Genomic DNA, 21,417 nt, shown 5'->3' with positions numbered 1-21,417 from the left:
TTAGCAGGAGCGACAACATCTGTTGCCACCATAGCAGTTGGTGATGCAGGAGATGTCAAAGCCCCCAGAGCTGATGGGCACTCCGTCACAGCTGAGGATGCTGCCAACAGCAGCAGAGGTGGAGGATCCCACGGCGGTGTTCTGTGGGGAGGAGCTGAGGATGGGGCCGGGCAGGGTCACCAGCACAGCAGGCGGCTCAATGATGACGTGGGAGCTCTGGCACTGCCTGACACAGCACTCAGTGCAGCTGCTGGCCAGCGGGCAGGGGCCACAGGGCTGGCAGCAAGGGTCACAGGGCCGGCACTGCTGGCACTTCTCAGAGCAGGACATGGCTGGAGCCTGGCGCTGCACCTGGCACAGAGGGCAGGGAGGAAGCAGAGCACACGCACACCTGAGACACAGCCCGCAAGGCACCCCCAGCAAGACACGGCCCCTGCTGCCTGCACAGCTCCAGGCTCTGCAGCCCCAACCTGGGGATCCTTTGCCTGAGCCCAGCACGGTCCTTCTGAGCTCAGCCAGGCCCAGCCATGCTCCTGCATAACCTGCATGGAAACCAGCGCCCCAGCCCAGCCTCAGCCTCTGGCCAGAACACACAGTCTGCCCTCTGCCCACACCACCACCACCATTGCAGAACCCTGCCAGAAGAACAAGGAGCAGCAACAAGGCTTGGAAAGCTGAGTGCTGTCCTAGAGAGTGTGGAGGAGAAAGGGGCTTGCAACTCACCTGGTTCCCAAGGAGAAGGAGGTGACAGAAGTGGTTGAGAGAGTCCCCTGTTCGGCTGCCTTTTATCCTGGCCCCACTGTGCCTCAGGGCCCAGAGTTCATGCTGCATAAATGATGCTATTCCTGCATGATCCCAAATGAATGGAAACATCTCTGGGAATGTTAGGGAAGGAGTTGGATTCTCCATCAACAATGACTCTGCATTTCCTGGCCTACATCATTCCCATTCCCTCACGGACACTTCTTCGGAATGCTGACATGTAATATTCCATATTTCCTGGGGTCAAGGATGTGTCAGTGTGTGTTAGAGACATGAACTAAGTGCACAATGGATCCAAAGCTTGGCAGGTGATGCCAGCCTGGGGCACTCTGGTAGAGGTTTCTAATGCTGCCAGCTTTTTGTAATTCCTGCTGACTGCAAGGGCCTCATCAGCTCACAGCCCTCCAGAGGGACCCACTATGTGACTTGTCTTCTTAATGAAACCTCCTTGCCCTCCTCCTCTCCCTGCAAAATTCTTGATGCTCTGGTAGCGCTGCTGCCAGAGCTTCAGTTCTGCTACTTGGAGTGCCCTGAAGCTGCTCTGGCTGGCAGCTCCCCTGCATCCCCTCAGTCCCACCCCTTCCTGTGGCCTCTGCCCCATCTGCTCCCCACTACAGTGAGTGTTTGAGTGTGGCTGTGCCCCATGTGTGCAGTGTCTGCACATCCCTGTGCTTGTGCACTCGTGGGAACAGCCCCTGAGAGCCTCTGGCCTCCACGGGGATGGCTGTGCTCAGGGCAGGGCACTTGTGTGCAAGCCCCGTGCGCGTGTGCCTGTGCCCGTGTGCTGGGCTCAGTGCGTCTGGGCTCATGTCTGGGCACAGCTGGGCAGGCTGGCAATGTGTCAGTGCCCCTGTGTGTGTGTCCACAGCTGGGCCTGAGCTCAGCTCTCAGCGCAGCCATTGCAAGGCCCGGAGGGACTTCCCTGCCCAGCAGTGCCAGACACTCCCACACACTCAGCCCCCAGATCCTTCTCGGCAGGAACCTGCACAGGGCCACGGCACTCCCATCTCCCCAGGACAATCCCAAAGCCAGGCCATCCCCTTGATGCCACCTCCAGGCAGCCTTGGAGCACTCAGCTGTTTGCCAGGCTCCTTGCTCCTGCCTCATGGAGAAGCTTGGAGGTTTCAGTGTTCTGCTGGCTCTGTGGGGATGGGGCAGTCCTGTGGCCACACTGGCCTTTGTGCTGAGCCAGGAGCTATGGGAAAATGATGTTGTCAAAGAGAACGAGGCACATGGAGAAAATCCTTGGGCCATGTGTTTGAGGTGGAGGCTGGAAGAGCAGAGAATTGCTCCTCTCTCACACTCAGGAGGTGAAAGAGTGGCAGCGTGCAACACAGTGGGTGGATGGCTTTGCTTCTGTTCTCAGGCTGAGTTGATCCTGTGAAATCCCTCAGCCCTGCCTGTCAGGCTGGAAGCTGACCACAAGGCTAATGTGAGGGAGGTGTTTGAAGATAGGACCTTGTGTACTGACCTCAGGGATTGCTGTTTCCAATTCCCTCTTGTGTGACATTTTTGCCATCACCTTCTCCTGGTGGTCAATATTTTGTGGAAGCAGGGCTGTGTTTTTCGAGCTCCCACAGAAAAAGCACAAAGTAAAATCCACCACAGAGTGTCCAGCCTCAGCTTCCTGCACCTTTTGCCCTGAGCTGACTGGAAACGTTCCCACACACGGAAGAAGAAAGCGGAGGGCCAATTTTGAATGCAAAAGAACTTTATTGAGTCTAAGGAAGAAAAGCAGGTGGCTCAAGGAGGACACCAGGAGCAGGTCCTGGGGTGCAGTGGGGGTGTCCATTTGCCTGTCCTGCAGAGGGACGGAGGGAGGCCAACAGGCCCCACTGGGAAGGCATTGGTGAGTGCGGAGAGGAAAGGAAGAGAAGAGATTGGAAGAGGGCAAGAGTAAATGAAGGGCACAAATCCATTGTTCTAAAGATCCATCTTCAGTGCAGCTGAACGTTCTGAGGTTGTGGAGGTTCTTGCCCGAGGGAGTTGCCAGCAGATTTAGCAGGGGGGACAGCATCTGTTGCCATAGCAGTTGGTGATGCAGGAGATGTCAAAGCCCCCAGAGCTGATGGGCACTCCGCCACAGCTGAGGATGTTGCCAACGGCAGCAGAGGTGGAGGATCCCACGGCGGTGTTCTGTGGGGAGGAGCTGAGGATGGGGCCGGGCAGGGTCACCAGCACAGCAGGCGGCTCAATGATGACGTGGGAGCTCTGGCACTGCCTGACACAGCACTCATTGCAGCTGTTGGCCAGCGGGCAGGGGCCACAGGGCTGGCAGCAAGGGTCACAGGGCCGGCAGCAGGACATGGCTTTGGGTCACAGGTGCACCTGGAGCAGAGACCAGGGAGAAGCAGAAAGTGAAGTCACATGAGAAGCAGCACTGCACCCAAACTCCCTTGAACCATGAAAATTCCAGGCCCACACTGCGCTGCCCAGCTCAGAGCCCAGGAGCCACCTCGGCCAAGTCCCAGCCTCTCTCTGACTGCACAAGACCTTCTCTCCCCTGCCCTCTCCCAGCACAAGCAGCTCCCAGCCCTGTGCTAAGACAGCCCCTCTCAGCTGAGACCTACAACCAGGAGAGAGCTGCTCTTGGAACAGCAGGAGCAGGAGGAGGAGAAGAGGGTTCACACTCACCTGATTCCTGAGGAGAAGGAGGTGAGAGAAGTGGATGAGAGAGCAGAGACTTGGGCTGCCTTTTATAGCAGTCCTGCCCTGCCTCAGGCCCTGAGGCACCTTAGTGGAAGTGATAATTTTGTGACCAGCTCATGTCAAATGTGCACCATCCCAGCTAATGGTAGGGGCTGTGTCCTGCTTTCCTGCACTGCAGCCTCTATTTCCTGCCTTCTGCCATGTGCATTCCTATCTGAGGAATTCTTCTAGGGCCAGGATGAGATGCCCAAGAATTTCCGGGATATAAGCACCTCCGAGTAGGCAGAAGGCTCGGATCATGGTCTGGTGGCATTCCATGCAGGCAGATGACATGGACCTGTGCATTCCTGTGCGGTTGTTTGTGGCCAAGTAGTCAGGGCATCACTCTCATTCTTCCTGTATAGCTGCTCATCCCTCTCTCATCTCTCTCTCATTTCTCTGTGACATCCCATGAGTTTTCACGTGCAGCCTGTTTTCTCGTCCCATTTTAGGAATGGGTTGGGGGCATAAGGTATTCCTTGTGGTCTTGCTTCCCCTCTAATACATCTCCCTTTGGTCAACAGTTCATGCTCGCTCCTCCAGCTGGTTCCTGCTCTTGCCCTGGGCTGGATTCCCAGCTGTGCTCAGCGCACTTTGCCTGGATGCATGGTGCCCAGCAAGCTGCTCTATCAACCCCCATTCTCTGCTGGAAAGACAAGATCAAATAAAAGAACACCGAGAACAACTTGAAGCTCAATAGAGGGCAGTTTGCAAAAGCAGAAGGAAAAGGTAATGTATGCACTAGTACACTGGGAAAGAAAATAAATTCATGGCCTACTTCCCTCAGGAAATGATAGCTGGCCACTTCCCAGGAAGCAGGGCTTCCTCATGTGTTGTGGTTGCTCACAAAGGCAAACTTTGCAAATAGGGCTGCAGGAATGGGCTCTGTGAGAAGAGTAGAGTGGCTCCTGCCGCATCTGACTGAGTCAGCACCAACGGTGTCCAAAGGGGACTCAGCCCTGCCCGACCCGGAGCACATTTGTCACACTGCTGATGCCTGTGTGAAAGCAGATTTCATTAGGAATGGCTTGGGCTGGAAGGCAACTTCAAGACCGTTTCTTTCCACTCGTCCTGCCCTCAACAGATGGGCGCTGCTGCCACCCCATAAACCGGCGTGCTCAAAGCTCTGTTCAGCCTGGTCTTGCACACTGCCAAGGCTGAGGCATTCAAAACCATTCTGGGCAAGTTATTACAATGCCTCACCACCCTCAGACAGACGGACATCTCTGTCAGCTCCAAGGGAAACAGAAGGAAAAAAAGAAAATGCACTTTAGAAAATTTCCCAGAGTAGGTTGCAGGGATTGCAATGCTGTCTTTCCTCCACCCTTTTTCCAATGGGCAAACTGGAAGAGTGGTGACAGAAAGAAGGAATAATCACAGGCCGAGGTTTGAATGCAAAAGCAACTTTATTGAGTCAAAAGAAGAAAAGGAGGAGGTTCACGGGGGGCACCAGAGAGCAGCCACTAAGAGGCAGCTGGCATGTCGGCCTCTTGGCTTGCAGAGCAGAGGAGGCCAACAGGTCCCACGAGGCTGGCATTGAGTGGTGGTGAAAGGGAAGGATGGGAAGAGAAAAAGGAGAGCAGAAGAGGAAGGAAACAACGGTCCAGAGTCCTAAATCCAATGTCTTAAAGTTCTGACTTCATTCCAGCACCATATTCTGTGGTCTTTGAGATTCTTGCCCATGGATATTGTCCTCGGCATCTTTAGCAGGAGCGACAACATCTGTTGCCGCCATAGCAGTTGGTGATGCAGGAGATGTCAAAGCCCCCAGAGCTGATGGGCACTCCGTCACAGCTGAGGATGTTGCCAACAGCAGCAGAGGTGGAGGATCCCACGGCGGTGTTCTGTGGGGAGGAGCTGAGGATGGGGCCGGGCAGGGTCACCAGCACAGCAGGCGGCTCAATGATGACGTGGGAGCTCTGGCACTGCCTGACACAGCACTCAGTGCAGCTGCTGGCCAGCAGGCAGGGGCCACAGGGCTGGCAGCAAGGGTCACAGGGCCGGCACTGCTGGCACTTCTCAGAGCAGGACATGGCTGGAGCCTGGCGCTGCACCTGGCACAGAGGGCAGGGAGGAAGCAGAGCACACGCACACCTGAGACACAGCCCGCAAGGCACCCCCAGCATGACACGGCCCCTGCTGCCTGCGCAGCTCCAGGCTCTGCAGCCCCAAACTGGGGATCCTTTGCCTGAGCCCAGCACGGTCCTTCTGAGCTCAGCCAGGCCCAGCCATGCTCCTGCATAACCTGCATGGAAACCAGCGCCCCAGCCCAGCCTCAGCCTCTGGCCAGAACACACGGTCTGCCCTCTGCCCACACCACCACCACCATTGCAGAACCCTGCCAGAAGAACAAGGAGCAGCAACAAGGCTTGGAAAGCTGAGTGCTGTCCTAGAGAGTGTGGAGGAGAAAGGGGCCTGCAACTCACCTGGTTCCCAAGGAGAAGGAGGTGACAGAAGTGGTTGAGAGAGTCCCCTGTTTGGCTGCCTTTTATCCTGGCCGCACTGTGCCTCAGGGCCCAGAGTTCATGCTGCATAAATGATGCTATTCCTGCACGATCCCAAATGAATGGAAACATCTCTGGGAATGTTAGGGAAGGAGTTGGATTCTCCATCAACAATGACTCTGCATTTCCTGGCCTACATCATTCCCATTCCCTCACGGACACTTCTTCGGAATGCTGACATGTAATATTCCATATTTCCTGGGGTCAAGGATGTGTCAGTGTGTGTTAGAGACATGAACTAAGTGCACAATGGATCCAAAGTTTGGCAGGTGATGCCAGCCTGGGGCACTCTGGTAGAGGTTTCTAATGCTGCCAGCTTTTTGTAATTCCTGCTGACTGCAAGGGCCTCATCAGCTCACAGCCCTCCAGAGGGACCCACTATGTGACTTGTCTTCTTAATGAAACCTCCTTGCCCTCCTCCTCTCCCTGCAAAATTCTTGATGCTCTGGTAGCACTGCTGCCAGAGCTTCAGTTCTGCTACTTGGAGTGCCCTGAAGCTGCTCTGGCTGGCAGCTCCCCTGCATCCCCTCAGTCCCATCCCTTCCTGTGGCCTCTGCCCCATCTGCTCCCCACTACAGTGAGTGTGGCAGTGTGGCTGTGCCCCAGTGTGTGCGAGTGTCTGCACATCCCTGTGCTTGTGCACTCGTGGGAACAGCCCCTGAGAGCCTCTGGCCTCCACGGGGATGGCTGTGCTCAGGGCAGGGCACTTGTGTGCAAGCCCCGTGCGCGTGTGCCTGTGCCCGTGTGCTGGGCTCAGTGCGTCTGGGCTCATGTCTGGGCACAGCTGGGCAGGCTGGCAATGTGTCAGTGCCCCTGTGTGTGTGTCCACAGCTGGGCCTGAGCTCAGCTCTCAGCGCAGCCATTGCAAGGCCCGGAGGGACTTCCCTGCCCAGCAGTGCCAGACACTCCCACACACTCAGCCCCCAGATCCTTCTCGGCAGGAGCCTGCGCAGGGCCACGGCACTCCCATCTCCCCAGGACAATCCCAAAGCCAGGCCATCCCCTTGATGCCACCTCCCGGCAGCCTTGGAGCACTCAGCTGTTTGCCAGGCTCCTTGCTCCTGCCTCATGGAGAAGCTTGGAGGTTTCAGTGTTCTGCTGGCTCTGTGGGGATGGGGCAGTCCTGTGGCCACACTGGCCTTTGTGCTGAGCCAGGAGCTATGGGAAAATGATGTTGTCAAAGAGAACGAGGCACATGGAGAAAAACCTTTGATCGTGTGTGGGAGGTGGAGGCTGGAAGAGCAGAGAATTGCTCCTCTCTCACACTCAGGAGGTGAAAGAGTGGCAGCCTCCAACACAGTGGGTGGATGGCTTTGCTTCTGTTCTCAGGCTGAGTTGATCCTGTGAAATCCCTCAGCCCTGCCTGTCAGGCTGGAAGCTGACCACAAGGCTAATGTGAGGGAGGTGTTTGAAGATAGGACCTTGTGTACTAACCTCAGGCATTGCTGTTTCCAATTCCCTCTTGTGTGACATTTTTGCCATCACCTTCTCCTGATGGTCAATATTTTGGGGAAGGCTGGGATGTGTTTTTCGAGCTCCCAGAGAAAAAGCACAAAGTAAAATCCACCACAGAGTGTCCAGCCTCAGCTTCCTGCACCTTTTGCCCTGAGCTGACTGGAAACGTTCCCACACACGGAAGAAGAAAGCGGAGGGCCAATTTTTGATGCAAAAGAACTTTATTGAGTCTAAGGAAGAAAAGCAGGTGGCTCAAGGAGGACACCAGGAGCAGGTCCTGGGGTGCAGTGGGGGTGTCCATTTTCCTGTCCTGCAGAGGGACGGAGGGAGGCCAACAGGCCCCACTGGGAAGGCATTGGTGAGTGCGGAGAGGAAAGGAAGAGAAGAGATTGGAAGAGGGCAAGAGTAAATGAAGGGCACAAATCCATTGTTCTAAAGATCCATCTTCAGTGCAGCTGAACGTTCTGAGGTTGTGGAGGTTCTTGCCCGAGGGTGTTGCCAGCAGATTTAGCAGGGGGGACAGCATCTGTTGCCATAGCAGTTGGTGATGCAGGAGATGTCAAAGCCCCCAGAGCTGATGGGCACTCCGCCACAGCTGAGGATGTTGCCAACGGCAGCAGAGGTGGAGGATCCCACGGCGGTGTTCTGTGGGGAGGAGCTGAGGATGGGGCCGGGCAGGGTCACCAGCACAGCAGGCGGCTCAATGATGACGTGGGAGCTCTGGCACTGCCTGACACAGCACTCATTGCAGCTGCTGGCCAGCGGGCAGGGGCCACAGGGCTGGCAGCAAGGGTCACAGGGCTTGCAGCAGGACATGGCTTTGGGTCACAGGTGCACCTGGAGCAGAGAGCAGAGAGAAGCAGAAAGTGAAGTCACATGAGAAGCAGCACTGCACCCAAACTCTCTGGAACCATGAAAATTCCAGGCCCACACTGCACTGCCCAGCTCAGAGCCCAGGAGCCACCTCAGCCAAGTCCCAGCCTCTCTCTGTCTGCACAAGACCTTCTCTCCCCTGCCCTCTCCCAGCACAAGCAGCTCCCAGCCCTGTGCTAAGACAGCCCCTCTCAGCTGAGACCTACAGCCAGGAGAGAGCTGCTCTTGAAACAGCAGGAGCAGAAGGAGGAGAAGAGGGTTCACACTCACCTGATTCCTGAGGAGAAGGAGGTGAGAGAAGTGGATGAGAGAGCAGAGACTTGGGCTGCCTTTTATAGCAGTCCTGCCCTGCCTCAGGCCCAGAGGCACCTTAGTGGAAGTGATAATTTTGTGACCAGCTCATGTCAAATGTGCACCATCCCAGCTAATGGTAGGGGCTGTGTCCTGCTTTCCTGCACTGCAGCCTCTATTTCCTGCCTTCTGCCATGTGCATTCCTATCTGAGGAATTCTTCTAGGGCCAGGATGAGATGCCCAAGAATTTCCGGGATATAAGCACCTCCTCGTAGGCAGAAGGCTCGGATCATGGTCTGGTGGCATTCCATGCAGGCAGATGACATGGACCTGTGCATTCCTGTGCGGTTGTTTGTGGCCAAGTAGTCAGGGCATCACTCTCATTCTTCCTGTATAGCTGCCCATCCCTCTCTCATCTCTCTCTCACTTCTCTGTGACATCCCATGAGTTTTCACGTGCAGCCTGTTTTCTCGGCCCATTTTAGGAATGGGTTGGGGGCATAAGGTATTCCTTGTGGTCTTGCTTCCCCTCTCATACATCTCCCTTTGGTCAACAGTCCATGCCCGCTTCTCCAGCTGGTTCCTGCTCTTGCCCTGGGCTGGATTCCAGCTGTGCTCAGCAGACCTTGCCTGGATGCATGGTGCCCAGCAAGCTGCTTTTGCAATCAATCTATAAAGCCACTTTCTCTACTGGAAAGACCAGATCAAATAAAAGAACACTGAGAACAACTTGAAGCTCAATAGAAGGCAGTTTGCAAAAGCAGAAGGAAAAGGTTATGTATGCACTAGTACACTGGGAAAGAAAATAAATTCATGGCCTACTTCCCTCAGGAAATGATAGCTGGCCACTTCCCAGGAAGCAGGGCTTCCTCATGTGTTGTGGTTGCTCACAAAGGCAAACTTTGCAAATAGGGCTGCAGGAATGGGCTCTGTGAGAAGAGTAGAGTGGCTCCTGCCACGTCGGACTGAATCACCTCCAACGGTGTCCAAAGGGGACTCAGCCCTGCCCGACCCGGAGCACATTTGTCACACTGCTGATGCCTGTGTGAAAGCAGATTTCATTAGGAATGGCTTGGGCTGGAAGGCAACTTCAAGACCGTTTCTTTCCACTCGTCCTGCCCTCAACAGATGGGCACTGCTGTCACCCCCTAAACCGGCGTGCTCAAAGCTCTGTTCAGCCTGGTCTTGCACACTGCCAAGGCTGAGGCATTCAAAACCATTCTGGGCAAGTTATTACAATGCCTCACCACCCTCAAACAGAGGGACATCTCTGTCAGCTCCAAGGGAAACAGAAGGAAATAAAGAAAATGCACTTTAGAAAATTGCCCAGAGTAGGTTGCAGGGATTGCAATGCTGTGTTTCCTCCACCCTTTTTCCAATGGGCAAACTGGAAGAGTGGTGACAGAAAGAAGGAATAATCACAGGCCGAGGTTTGAATGCAAAAGCAACTTTATTGAGTCAAAGGAAGAAAAGGAGGAGGTTCACGGGGGGCACCAGAGAGCAGCCACTAAGAGGCAGCTGGCATGTCGGCCTCTTGGCTTGCAGAGCAGAGGAGGCCAACAGGTCCCACGAGGCTGGCATTGAGTGGTGGTGAAAGGGAAGGATGGGAAGAGAAAAAGGAGAGCAGAAGAGGAAGGAAACAACGGTCCAGAGTCCTAAATCCAATGTCTTAAAATTCTGACTTCATTCCAGCACCATATTCTGTGGTCTTTGAGATTCTTGCCCATGGATATTGTCCTCGGCATCTTTAGCAGGAGCGACAACATCTGTTGCCACCATAGCAGTTGGTGATGCAGGAGATGTCAAAGCCCCCAGAGCTGATGGGCACTCCGTCACAGCTGAGGATGTTGCCAACAGCAGCAGAGGTGGAGGATCCCACGGCGGTGTTCTGTGGGGAGGAGCTGAGGATGGGGCCGGGCAGGGTCACCAGCACAGCAGGCGGCTCAATGATGACGTGGGAGCTCTGGCACTGCCTGACACAGCACTCAGTGCAGCTGCTGGCCAGCGGGCAGGGGCCACAGGGCTGGCAGCAAGGGTCACAGGGCCGGCACTGCTGGCACTTCTCAGAGCAGGACATGGCTGGAGCCTGGCGCTGCACCTGGCACAGAGGGCAGGGAGGAAGCAGAGCACACGCACACCTGAGACACAGCCCGCAAGGCACCCCCAGCAAGACACGGCCCCTGCTGCCTGCGCAGCTCCAGGCTCTGCAGCCCCAACCTGGGGATCCTTTGCCTGAGCCCAGCACGGTCCTTCTGAGCTCAGCCAGGCCCAGCCATGCTCCTGCATAACCTGCATGGAAATCAGCGCCCCAGCCCAGCCTCAGCCTCTGGCCAGAACACACGGTCTGCCCTCTGCCCACACCACCACCACCATTGCAGAACCCTGCCAGAAGAACAAGGAGCAGCAACAAGGCTTGGAAAGCTGAGTGCTGTCCTAGAGAGTGTGGAGGAGAAAGGGGCCTGCAACTCACCTGGTTCCCAAGGAGAAGGAGGTGACAGAAGTGGTTGAGAGAGTCCCCTGTTTGGCTGCCTTTTATCCTGGCCCCACTGTGCCTCAGGGCCCAGAGTTCATGCTGCATAAATGACGCTATTCCTGCATGATCCCAAATGAATGGAAACATCTCTGGGAATGTTAGGGAAGGAGTTGGATTCTCCATCAAGAATGACTCTGCATTTCCTGGCCTACATCATTCCCATTCCCTCACGGACACTTCTTCGGAATGCTGACCTGTAATATTCCATATTTCCTGGGGTCAAGGATGTGTCAGTGTGTGTTAGAGACATGAAGTAAGTGCACAATGGAACCAAAGCTCGGCAGGTGATGCCAGCCTGGGGCACTCTGGTAGAGGTTTCTAATGCTGCCAGCTTTTTGTAATTCCTGCTGACTGCAAGGGCCTCATCAGCTCACAGCCCTCCAGAGGGACCCACTATGTGACTTGTCTTCTTAATGAAACCGCCTTGCCCTCCTCCTCTCCCTGCAAAATTCTTGATGCTCTGGTAGCGCTGCTGCCAGAGCTTCAGTTCTGCTACTTGGAGTGCCCTGAAGCTGCTCTGGCTGGCAGCTCCCCTGCATCCCCTCAGTCCCATCCCCTTCCTGTGGCCTCTGCCCCATCTGCTCCCCACTACAGTGAGTGTGGCAGTGTGGCTGTGCCCCAGTGTGTGTGAGTGTCTGCACATCCCTGTGCTTGTGCACTCGTGGGAACAGCCCCTGAGAGCCTCTGGCCTCCACGGGGATGGCTGTGCTCAGGGCAGGGCACTTGTGTGCAAGCCCCGTGCGCGTGTGCCTGTGCCCGTGTGCTGGGCTCAGTGCGTCTGGGCTCATGTCTGGGCACAGCTGGGCAGGCTGGCAATGTGTCAGTGCCCCTGTGTGTGTGTCCACAGCTGGGCCTGAGCTCAGCTCTCAGCGCAGCCATTGCAAGGCCCGGAGGGACTTCCCTGCCCAGCAGTGCCAGACACTCCCACACACTCAGCCCCCAGATCCTTCTCGGCAGGAACCTGCACAGGGCCACGGCACTCCCATCTCCCCAGGACAATCCCAAAGCCAGGCCATCCCCTTGATGCCACCTCCAGGCAGCCTTGGAGCACTCAGCTGTTTGCCAGGCTCCTTGCTCCTGCCTCATGGAGAAGCTTGGAGGTTTCAGTGTTCTGCTGGCTCTGTGGGGATGGGGCAGTCCTGTGGCCATGAGCTCTGTCAAAGAGAATGAGGCATGTGTGGTTAAGAGTTTGATCATGTATGGCAGGTGGAAGCGGGAAGGTTGAAAAGGACAGTAGAGCATAATAGCATTTTATTCTGATAATAACAGTATCCCAGAAATGCATAGGCTTTGAGAAATACCTGAAGGATGTAACTTAGGCAAACACAAGTCATGCAAAATCAAGTAGGATGCCAACTGAGCTCTTTAAGACTTACAAAGCTCACGTTTTGCTAAACATTGATATTGGGCTTTCTCAGAAGTGGTGCTTGAGTATCAGCTACCTAAAAAGGATATCGGACTCGAGGACAGACCCCCAAGAAGCAAAGAAGGACAGCTGATAAGGATGGCCACTATGTGAAATAAGGTCAAGTGAATTCAGCTAGCTAATGAATACGTAATCAGTGTGTATGATAAAAACTCTCTTTACCTGATGTTTGGTGCACTGAAGTAGAGGAAGGATGCCCTGAGTGCCCCACACTGCAATGAAAAATTCCTGCTTTCAAATACTCAGAACTGTGTTATAAATTGTCTTTCTGGCCGGTTTGAGAATCATTTTTGGCCACTCGAGATACTGTACCTGTTCTCATGTGGATCTGAGAAATCTCTGGCAAGCACTGGGACTTTCTGGAGAAGACCAGAGGCCCATGGACCAGTCTGGGATGCAACCTGTATAAGGTACGTGATCTTGCGGTGCCGGGCGTGGGTTATTTGCTATTCTGGAGTTTAATATTCGACTTGGTTTGGTCAATTGATAGTAATTTTGTGTTTGTATTTCTATCAGTATAGTAATATTTTTGTCTATTCTTTGCAAATGAGTAGTGGACAATCTAAATCTGGCATGGTAAAAAATCCCCACTTGGTTGCATCTCGGGACATGGGAGGAAGTTTGGCAGTTCCTGCATTAACCAGCAAAGTCCTCCACAGAAAGGCTGTTCCAAATCAGCTCTTTTGTGTAGCTGATACCATTCCTGGCCATAAAACCCCTCAGTCCAGCTTTTCTGGACAGAAGCGGGGTTGAATATTAACTGTGAGGATGGTGTTGGAAGAGAAGAAGTTGTGAGGTATCCCAGACCTTGCTGTTTTCCATTCCCTGTCATCTACCTGATGGTTATTTCTGTGGAGTAGCCAGGGATGCACTTGCCAGTTCCAACGGAAAGGACATAAAGAAAAATCTTCTGCCGAGTGTCCGCCCTCGGCTTCTTCCAACTTTTGCCCTGAGCTCAATGAAAGCGTTTCCACAAAAGGAAGAACAAAACAGAAGGCCATGATAAGATGCAAAACAACTTTATTGAGTCTAAGAAAGAAAAGGCACAATCTCACAGGGAACACCAGGGGCAGCCACAAAGAAGTAATGAGGGTGTCAGTCTGCTCGGTCTGCAGAGGAAGGGAGGGAGACAAACAGGTCCACTAGGCTGGCATGGAGAGATACTGAAAGGAAAGGAAGGTAAGAGAAAGGAAGAGAGTGGTAGATGGCAACAGTAAGCTGACAGCATAAATGACGTAATGTTCCAAAAATTCAGACATCATTCGAGCACCATGTTCTGAGGTTGTGGAGGTTCTTGATGTTGGCAACAGCATTTTTAGCAGGGGGGACAGCATCTGTTGCCATAGCAGTTGGTGATGCAGGAGATGTCAAAGCCCCCAGAGCTGATGGGCACTCCGCCACAGCTGAGGATGTTGCCAACAGCAGCAGAGGTGGAGGATCCCACGGCGGTGTTCTGTGGGGAGGAGCTGAGGATGGGGCCGGGCAGGGTCACCAGCACAGCAGGCGGCTCAATGATGACGTGGGAGCTCTGGCACTGCCTGACACAGCACTCAGTGCAGCTGCTGGCCAGCGGGCAGGGGCCACAGGGCTGGCAGCAAGGGTCACAGGGCTTGCAGCAGGACATGGCTTTGGGTCACAGGTGCACCTGGAGCAGAGAGCAGGGAGAAGCAGAAAGTGAGGACATATGAGAAGTAGCACTGCACCCAAACTCCCTACAGCCAAGGCAATGCTGGCCCACACTGCACTGCCCAGCGCAGAGCCCAGGAGCCACCTCAGCCAAGTCCCAGCCTCTCTCTGTCTGCACAAGACCTTCTCTCCCCTGCCCTCTCCCAGCACAAGCAGCTCCCAGCCCTGTGCCACGACAGCCCCTCTCAGCTGAGACCTACAGCCAGGAGAGAGCTGCTCTTGAAACAGCAGGAGCAGGAGAAGGAGAAGAGGCTTTGCACTCACCTGATTCCTGAGGAGAAGGAGGTGAGAGAAGTGGATGAGAGAGCAGAGACTTGGGCTGCCTTTTATAGCATTTCTTCCGTGCCTCAGGCCCAGAGGCACCTAGGTGGAAGTGATAATTTTGTGAGCAGCTCATGTCAAATGTGCACCATCCCAGCTAATGGTAGGGGCTGTGTCCTGCTTTCCTGCACTGCAGCCTCTATTTCCTGCCTTCTGCCATGTGCATTCCTATCTGAGGAATTCTTCTAGGGCCAGGATGAGAGACACAAGAATTTCCAGGATATAAACTCATCAGCACAGAGAATGCTCAGATCATGGTCTGGTGGCATTCCATGAGGGCACATGACGCATCTTGATTCCGCTCTGCTGGGTCAGCCTACGGTCAAACATCCATACTCGTTTCTCCACCACATTTATGCTCTTTTCTTGCGTTTTGTTTTGTTTCTCTCCTGGAGCCACAGAAAGGACTCTTCTTCCAGAAAAGTGCTGCCCTACCTCCCCAGGGCTCCTTCTCCTGGAACATGCTGTTCTTTCTCACCACATGTTCTTAACAAGAACCCTTGGTTCTTTTTACCAGCTGTGCTGTGTTGACACTGGACTGCCAGTATACTCCAGGCTCTCGATCATTCTCCCTTCTGAGGTGCATAAGAAAGGGAAAGTAGAAAGGAGAACAACTAGAATATTAGGATTTGAATGTTTGCTAAGACATAATCAAAAGATTGTGGGTGCAGTCGTGAACTGGGGAAAAACAAGCAAACAGTTTTTTGCTCTATTTCCAATCAGAAATTTCTATCTCACCACTTCCCAGGAAGCAGGACTTGAGCACATGGAGTGGTGTTACTTGTGGGCAAATATCGCAAAGAACAAATGCCCACCCTTGTTTCTCCTTTCCTTTGCTATTGTGTCTGAACTCCTGTCATATGGTATGGAATATCCCTTTTACTCAACTGCTGTCAACTGTCTGGTCGACTCCCAGGATCTTGCCATTCTCCCAGCTCCTGATGGGGAAGGGAATGTTGCAGGGACAGTGCTGGTGCTGTGTGAGCACTGCTCAGCAGGAGCCAAAGCACTGCAGTGTTCCCGACACCTTTGTAACTCACAGTGCAGAGCACAGCCCTGCCAGGGCTGCTGTGGGGAACATGAACTGCATCTCAGGCAGACCCAACACACCCACAAGCCTTGGCTGGCTCCAGAGGCATCCAGCTCTCCGTGTTTGAGACATACACAGCAGCCCTTATCTCCTACACTTGTCCACTGGGATGGGACACCGTCTCTTCCTGTCCAGGCCAATGCTGCCACTCAGACTGGTGCTGAGTGAGGCAGGGGCCAAGACCTTACAACAAATGAGGGGATGGAACTGAAGGGATCAGGGCTGAGATATTACCTCGCTCTGAGATGTAGGATAGATGTTCTCAGTGGCACAGGGACAGTCAAGAACTTTGGTTCCTTGGGAAAAGAAGCCAACACTAATCTCCACACTATCTCCTTCCAGGTAGTGGCAGAGATTGATAATGTCTGCACTAGCCCTTACAGATAGTGGTAGAGAGTACTGGTAGGTCAAACAAATCCAATTCCCCCCATAATGGAGACATTTCATCAGAGCTTATTTGGAAAAGGAGAGAACGCTGGGTGAGAGCTGTCAAAGAGCAAAAGCTATGCTGGGACCCAGCTGAGCCAGGCATCTCTCTGCAGTCTGACATGGGAACAGATGGAAATCTGTCCCTTTGGGGATTGACACATTCCTGAGACAAGGCTGGCCCACCTTTATAGACAGCATTTCTTTAGGCAAAACCTTCTGATCCCATTCTGGAGAAGTAGAGAAAGGTGCTAGGAATGGCCTTCATTCCCCACCCCAAGCAGAGACCAATTGACTGTCCACATGGAGCAGTGACCAGGCACGGACCTTTAGTTCCTCCATAAGGATAGGTGTTCTGAACAATGAGATGTGGTCATGGAAAGCTCCGACCACTGTTCCATAGAGACCAAACCCCATTCTACTGAGTACTAGCAGATGCAGGATGTTGTTGCCTCTTGACATCGCTCACAGTGCAGCAATGCATAAATGCAATTGCTCAGTGTATTGTTGTACAGAAGTCTCTCCCCTGTGCAAAATACTCCCCACGTAGGACAGCAGCACACAGGGGTGTGTTCACACAAGTGCACAATCACATGGATGTGCAGATACTCACACTCATTGTGCTTCAGGCACCAGTGCAACAGGAGACTCGGTGACTGTGCAAGTAGAGAAGGAATCCAAAAAGATTTTAAGAGGAAGACAAGGCACATAGTTGAGGGAGCAGGAGGGAGATGAGCCCTCCAAACTGCAGGACAGGGAAAGGACAGGCCCTTGCAGTCAGCAGAAAAATAAAATATCCAAAAGAGCATCCTGAGCTGGCATCAACTGCCTCCCTGGGATCATTTCTGCACTTAGTTCATGTCTCTTACTCACAGTGACATATCCTTACCGCCAGGAAACATGGAATATCACATACCAACTCTCAGAAGTGTCTGTGAGGGAATAGGAATGATGTAGGCCAGGAAATGCAGAGTCATTCTTGATGGAGAATCCAACTCCTTCCCTAACATTCCCAGAGATGTTTCCATTCATTTGGGATCATGCTGGAATAGCATCATTTATGCAGCATGAACTCTGGGCCCTGAGGCACAGTGGGGCCAGGATAAAAGGCAGCTGAACTGGGGACTCTCTCAACCACTTCTGTCACCTCCTTCTCCTTGGGAACCAGGTGAGTTGCAAGCCCCTTTCTCCTCCACACTCTCTAGGACAGCACTCAGCTTTCCAAGCCTTGTTGCTGCTCCGTGTTCTTCTGGCAGGGTTCTGCAATGGTGGTGGTGGTGCGGGCAGAGGGCAGACCGTGTGTTCTGGCCAGAGGCTGAGGCTGGGCTGGGGCGCTGATTTCCATGCAGATTATGCAGGAGCATGGCTGGGCCTGGCTGAGCTCAGAAGGACCGTGCTGGGCTCAGGCAAAGGATCCCCAGTTTGGGGCTGCAGAACCTGGAGCTGCGCAGGCAGCAGGGGCCGTGTCTTGCTGGGGGTGCCTTGTGGGCTGTGTCTCAGGTGTGCGTGTGCTCTGCTTCCTCCCTGCCCTCTGTGCCAGGTGCAGCGCCAGGCTCCAGCCATGTCCTGCTCTGAGAAGTGCCAGCAGTGCCGGCCCTGTGACCCTTGCTGCCAGCCCTGTGGCCCCTGCCCGCTGGCCAGCAGCTGCACTGAGTGCTGTGTCAGGCAGTGCCAGAGCTCCCACGTCATCATTGAGCCGCCTGCTGTGCTGGTGACCCTGCCCGGCCCCATCCTCAGCTCCTTCCCACAGAACACCGCCGTGGGATCCTCCACCTCTGCTGCTGTTGGCAACATCCTCAGCTGTGACGGAGTGCCCATCAGCTCTGGGGGCTTTGACATCTCCTGCATCACCAACTGCTATGGTGGCAACAGATGTTGTCGCTCCTGCTAAAGATGCCGAGGACAATATCCATGGGCAAGAATCTCAAAGACCACAGAATACGGTGCTGGAATGAAGTCAGAACTTTAAGACATTGGATTTAGGACTTCCGACTGTTGTTTCCTTCCTCTTCTGCTCTCCTTTTTCTCTTCCCATCCTTCCCTTTCACCACCACTCAATGCCAGGGACCTGTTGGCCGCCTCTGCTCTGCAAGCCAAGAGGCCAACATGCCAGCTGCCTCTTAGTGGCTGCTCTCTGGTGCCCCCCATGAACCTCCTCCTTTTCTTCCTTTGACTCAATAAAGTTGCTTTTGCATTCAAACCTTGGCCTGTGATTATTCCTTCTTTCTGTCACCACTCTTCCAGTTTGCCCATTGGAAAAAGGGTGGAGGAAACACAGCATTGCAATCCCTGCAACCTACTCTGGGCAATTTTCTGAAGTGCATTTTCTTTATTTCCTTCTGTTTCCCTTGGAGCTGACGAGAGATGTGCCTCTGTTGGAGGGTGGTGAGGCATTGTAATAACTTGCCCAGAATGGTTTTGAATGCCTCAGCCTTGGCAGTGTGCAAGACCAGGCTGAACAGAGCTTTGAGCACGCCGGTTTAGTGGGTGGCAGCAGTGCCCATCTGTTGAGGGCAGGACGAGTGGAAAGAAACGGTCTTGAAGTTGCCTTCCAGCCCACGCCATTCCTAATGAAATCTGCTTTCACACAGGCATCAGCAGTGTGACAAATGTGCTCCGGGTCGGGCAGGGCTGAGTCCCCTTTGGACACCGTTGGACTCAGTCCGATGTGGCAGGAGCCACTCTACTCTTCTCACAGAGCCCATTCCTGCAGCCCTATTTGCAAAGTTTGCCTTTGTGAGCAACCACAACACATGAGGAAGCCCTGCTTCCTGGGAAGTGGCCAGCTATCATTTCCTGAGGGAAGTAGGCCATGAATTTATCTTCTTTCCCAGTGTACTAGTGCATACATAACCTTTTCCTTCTGCTTTTGCAAACTGCCTTCTATTGAGCTTCAAGTTGTTCTCGGTGTTCTTATATTTGATCTTGTCTTTCCAGCAGAGAAAGGGGATTGATAGAGCAGCTGGCAGGGCACCATGCATCCAGGCAAGGTCTGCTGAGCACAGCTGGGAATCCAGCCCAGGGCAAGAGCAGGAACCAGCTGGAAAAGCGAGCATGGACTGTTGACCAAAGGGAGATGTATTAGAGGGGAAGCAAGACCACAAGGAATACCTCATGCCCCCAACCCATTCCTAAAATGGGACGAGAAAACAGGCCGCATGTGAAAACTCATGGGATGTCACAGAGAAGTGAGAGAGAGATGAGAGAAGGATGGGCAGCTATACAGGAAGAATTAGAGTGATGCCCTGACTACTTGGCCACAAACAACTGCACAGGAATGCACAGGTCCATGTCATCTGCCTGCATGGAATGCCACCCGACCGTGATCCGAGCCTTCTGCCTACTCAGAGGTGCTTATATCCCGGAAATTCTTGGGCCTCTCATCCTGGCCCTAGAAGAATTCCTCAGATAGGAATGCACATGGCAGAAGGCAGGAAATAGAGGCTGCAGTGCAGGAAAGCAGGACACAGCCCCTACCATTAGCTGGGATGGTGCACATTTGACATGAGCTGGTCACAAAATTATCACTTCCACCTAGGTGCCTCTGGGCCTGAGGCAGGGCAGGACTGCTATAAAAGGCAGCCCAAGTCTCTGCTCTCTCATCCACTTCTCTCACCTCCTTCTCCTCAGGAATCAGGTGAGTGCAAAGCCTCTTCTCCTCCTGCTCCTGCTGTTTCAAGAGCAGCTCTCTCCTGGCTGTAGGTCTCAGCTGAGAGGGGCTGTCTTAGCACAGGGCTGGGAGCTGCTTGTGCTGGGAGAGGGCAGGGGAGAGAAGGTCTTGTGCAGTCAGAGAGAGGCTGGGACTTGGCTGAGGTGGCTCCTGAGCTCTGAGCTGGGCAGTGCAGTGTGGGCCTGGAATTTTCATGGTTCCAGAGAGTTTGGGTGCAGTGCTGCTTCTCATGTGACTTCACTTTCTGCTTCTCCCTGCTCTCTGCTCCAGGTACACCTGTGACCCAAAGCCATGTCCTGCTGCAAGCCCTGTGACCCTTGCTGCCAGCCCTGTGGCCCCTGCCCGCTGGCCAGCAGCTGCAATGAGTGCTGTGTCAGGCAGTGCCAGAGCTCCCACGTCATCATTGAGCCGCCTGCTGTGCTGGTGACCCTGCCCGGCCCCATCCTCAGCTCCTCCCCACAGAACACCGCCGTGGGATCCTCCACCTCTGCTGCTGTTGGCAACATCCTCAGCTGTGGCGGAGTGCCCATCAGCTCTGGGAGCTTTGACATCTCCTGCATCACCAACTGCTATGGCAACAGATGCTGTCCCCCCTGCTAAATCTGCTGGCAACACCCTCGGGCAAGAACCTCCACAACCTCAGAACGTTCAGCTGCACTGAAGATGGATCTTTAGAACAATGGATTTGTGCCCTTCATTTACTCTTGCCCTCTTCCAATCTCTTCTCTTCCTTTCCTCTCTGCACTCACCAATGCCTTCCCAGTGGGACCTGTTGGCCTCCCTCCGTCCCTCTGCAGGACAGGAAAATGGACACCCCCACTGCACCCCAGGACCTGCTCCTGGTGTCCTCCTTGAGCCACCTGCTTTTCTTCCTTAGACTCAATAAAGTTCTTTTGCATCAAAAATTGGCCCTCCGCTTTCTTCTTCCATGTGTGGGAACGTTTCCAGTCAGCTCAGGGAAAAAGGTGCAGGAAGCTGAGGCTGGACACTCTCTGGTGGATTTTACTTTGTGCTTTTTCCGTGGGAGCTCGAAAAACACAGCCCTGCTTCCCCAAAATATTGACCATCAAGAGAAGGTGATGGCAAAAATGTCACACAAGTGGGAATTGGAAACAGCAATGCCTGAGGTCAGCACACAAGGTCCTATCTTCAAACAGCTCCCTCACATTAGCCTTGTGGTCAGCTTCCAGCCTGACAGGCAGGGCTGAGGGATTTCACAGGATCAACTAAGCCTGACAACAGAAGCAAAGCCATCCACCCACTGTGTTGGAGGCTGCCACTCTTTCACCTTCTGAGTGTGGGAGAGGAGCAATTCTCTGCTCTTCCAGCCTCCACCTCCCACACACGATCAAAGGTTTCTCTCCATGTGCCTCGTTCTCTTTGACAACATCATTTTCCAATAGCTCCTGGCTCAGCACAAAGGCCAGTGTGGCCACAGGACTGCCCCATCCCCACAGAGCCAGCAGAACACTGAAACCTCCAAGCTTCTCCATGAGGCAGGAGCAAGGAGCCTGGCAAACAGCTGAGTGCTCCAAGGCTGCCTAGAGGTGGCATCAAGGGGATTGCCTGGCTTTGGGATTGTCCTGGTGAGATGGGAGTGCCGTGGCCCTGTGCAGGTTCCTGCCGAGAAGGATCTGGGGGCTGAGTGTGTGGGAGTGTCTGGCACTGCTGGGCAGGGAAGTCCCTCCGGGC

General features: G+C 53.9%; 4 protein-coding genes and 3 pseudogenes across 4 annotated transcripts; 2 read left to right on the top strand and 5 right to left on the bottom strand.

The window, feature by feature from the left end:
- LOC120763927 (feather keratin Cos2-2-like) lies at positions 1–330 on the bottom strand. Its single transcript, XM_040087555.1, has one exon. It carries the CDS (start codon positions 328–330, stop codon positions 1–3), a length of 330 nt encoding a protein of 109 aa, XP_039943489.1.
- Positions 331–2,760: 2,430 nt separating this feature from the next.
- LOC120763863 (feather keratin Cos2-2-like) lies at positions 2,761–3,529 on the bottom strand (annotated as a pseudogene).
- A 1,624-nt stretch (positions 3,530–5,153) lies between these two features.
- LOC120763586 (feather keratin Cos2-2-like) lies at positions 5,154–5,483 on the bottom strand. Its single transcript, XM_040087043.1, has one exon. It carries the CDS (start codon positions 5,481–5,483, stop codon positions 5,154–5,156), a length of 330 nt encoding a protein of 109 aa, XP_039942977.1.
- A 4,837-nt stretch (positions 5,484–10,320) lies between these two features.
- Positions 10,321–10,650, bottom strand: LOC120763928 (feather keratin Cos2-2-like). The gene has a single exon (XM_040087556.1). The coding sequence runs from the start codon at positions 10,648–10,650 to the stop codon at positions 10,321–10,323; it is 330 nt and encodes a 109-aa protein (XP_039943490.1).
- Positions 10,651–13,847: 3,197 nt separating this feature from the next.
- LOC120763870 (feather keratin Cos2-2-like) lies at positions 13,848–14,615 on the bottom strand (annotated as a pseudogene).
- A 3,001-nt stretch (positions 14,616–17,616) lies between these two features.
- LOC120763878 (feather keratin Cos2-2-like) lies at positions 17,617–17,946 on the top strand. Its single transcript, XM_040087477.1, has one exon. The coding sequence runs from the start codon at positions 17,617–17,619 to the stop codon at positions 17,944–17,946; it is 330 nt and encodes a 109-aa protein (XP_039943411.1).
- A 1,613-nt stretch (positions 17,947–19,559) lies between these two features.
- LOC120763876 (feather keratin Cos2-2-like) lies at positions 19,560–20,325 on the top strand (annotated as a pseudogene).
- Positions 20,326–21,417: the final 1,092 nt, after the last annotated feature.

Source organism: Hirundo rustica, chromosome 27 (assembly GCF_015227805.2).
Source record: "Hirundo rustica isolate bHirRus1 chromosome 27, bHirRus1.pri.v3, whole genome shotgun sequence".
Lineage (NCBI taxonomy): Eukaryota > Metazoa > Chordata > Aves > Passeriformes > Hirundinidae > Hirundo > Hirundo rustica.
The sequence above is the reverse complement of the archived record's forward strand: the minus strand, read 5'-3'. Positions and strand labels throughout refer to the sequence as shown.

Coding starts and splice junctions, on each gene's coding strand:
- LOC120763927 (XM_040087555.1), bottom strand. CDS start 330: ATGTCCTGCTCTGAGAAGTGCCAGCAGTGCCGGCCCTGTGACCCTTGC.
- LOC120763586 (XM_040087043.1), bottom strand. CDS start 5,483: ATGTCCTGCTCTGAGAAGTGCCAGCAGTGCCGGCCCTGTGACCCTTGC.
- LOC120763928 (XM_040087556.1), bottom strand. CDS start 10,650: ATGTCCTGCTCTGAGAAGTGCCAGCAGTGCCGGCCCTGTGACCCTTGC.
- LOC120763878 (XM_040087477.1), top strand. CDS start 17,617: ATGTCCTGCTCTGAGAAGTGCCAGCAGTGCCGGCCCTGTGACCCTTGC.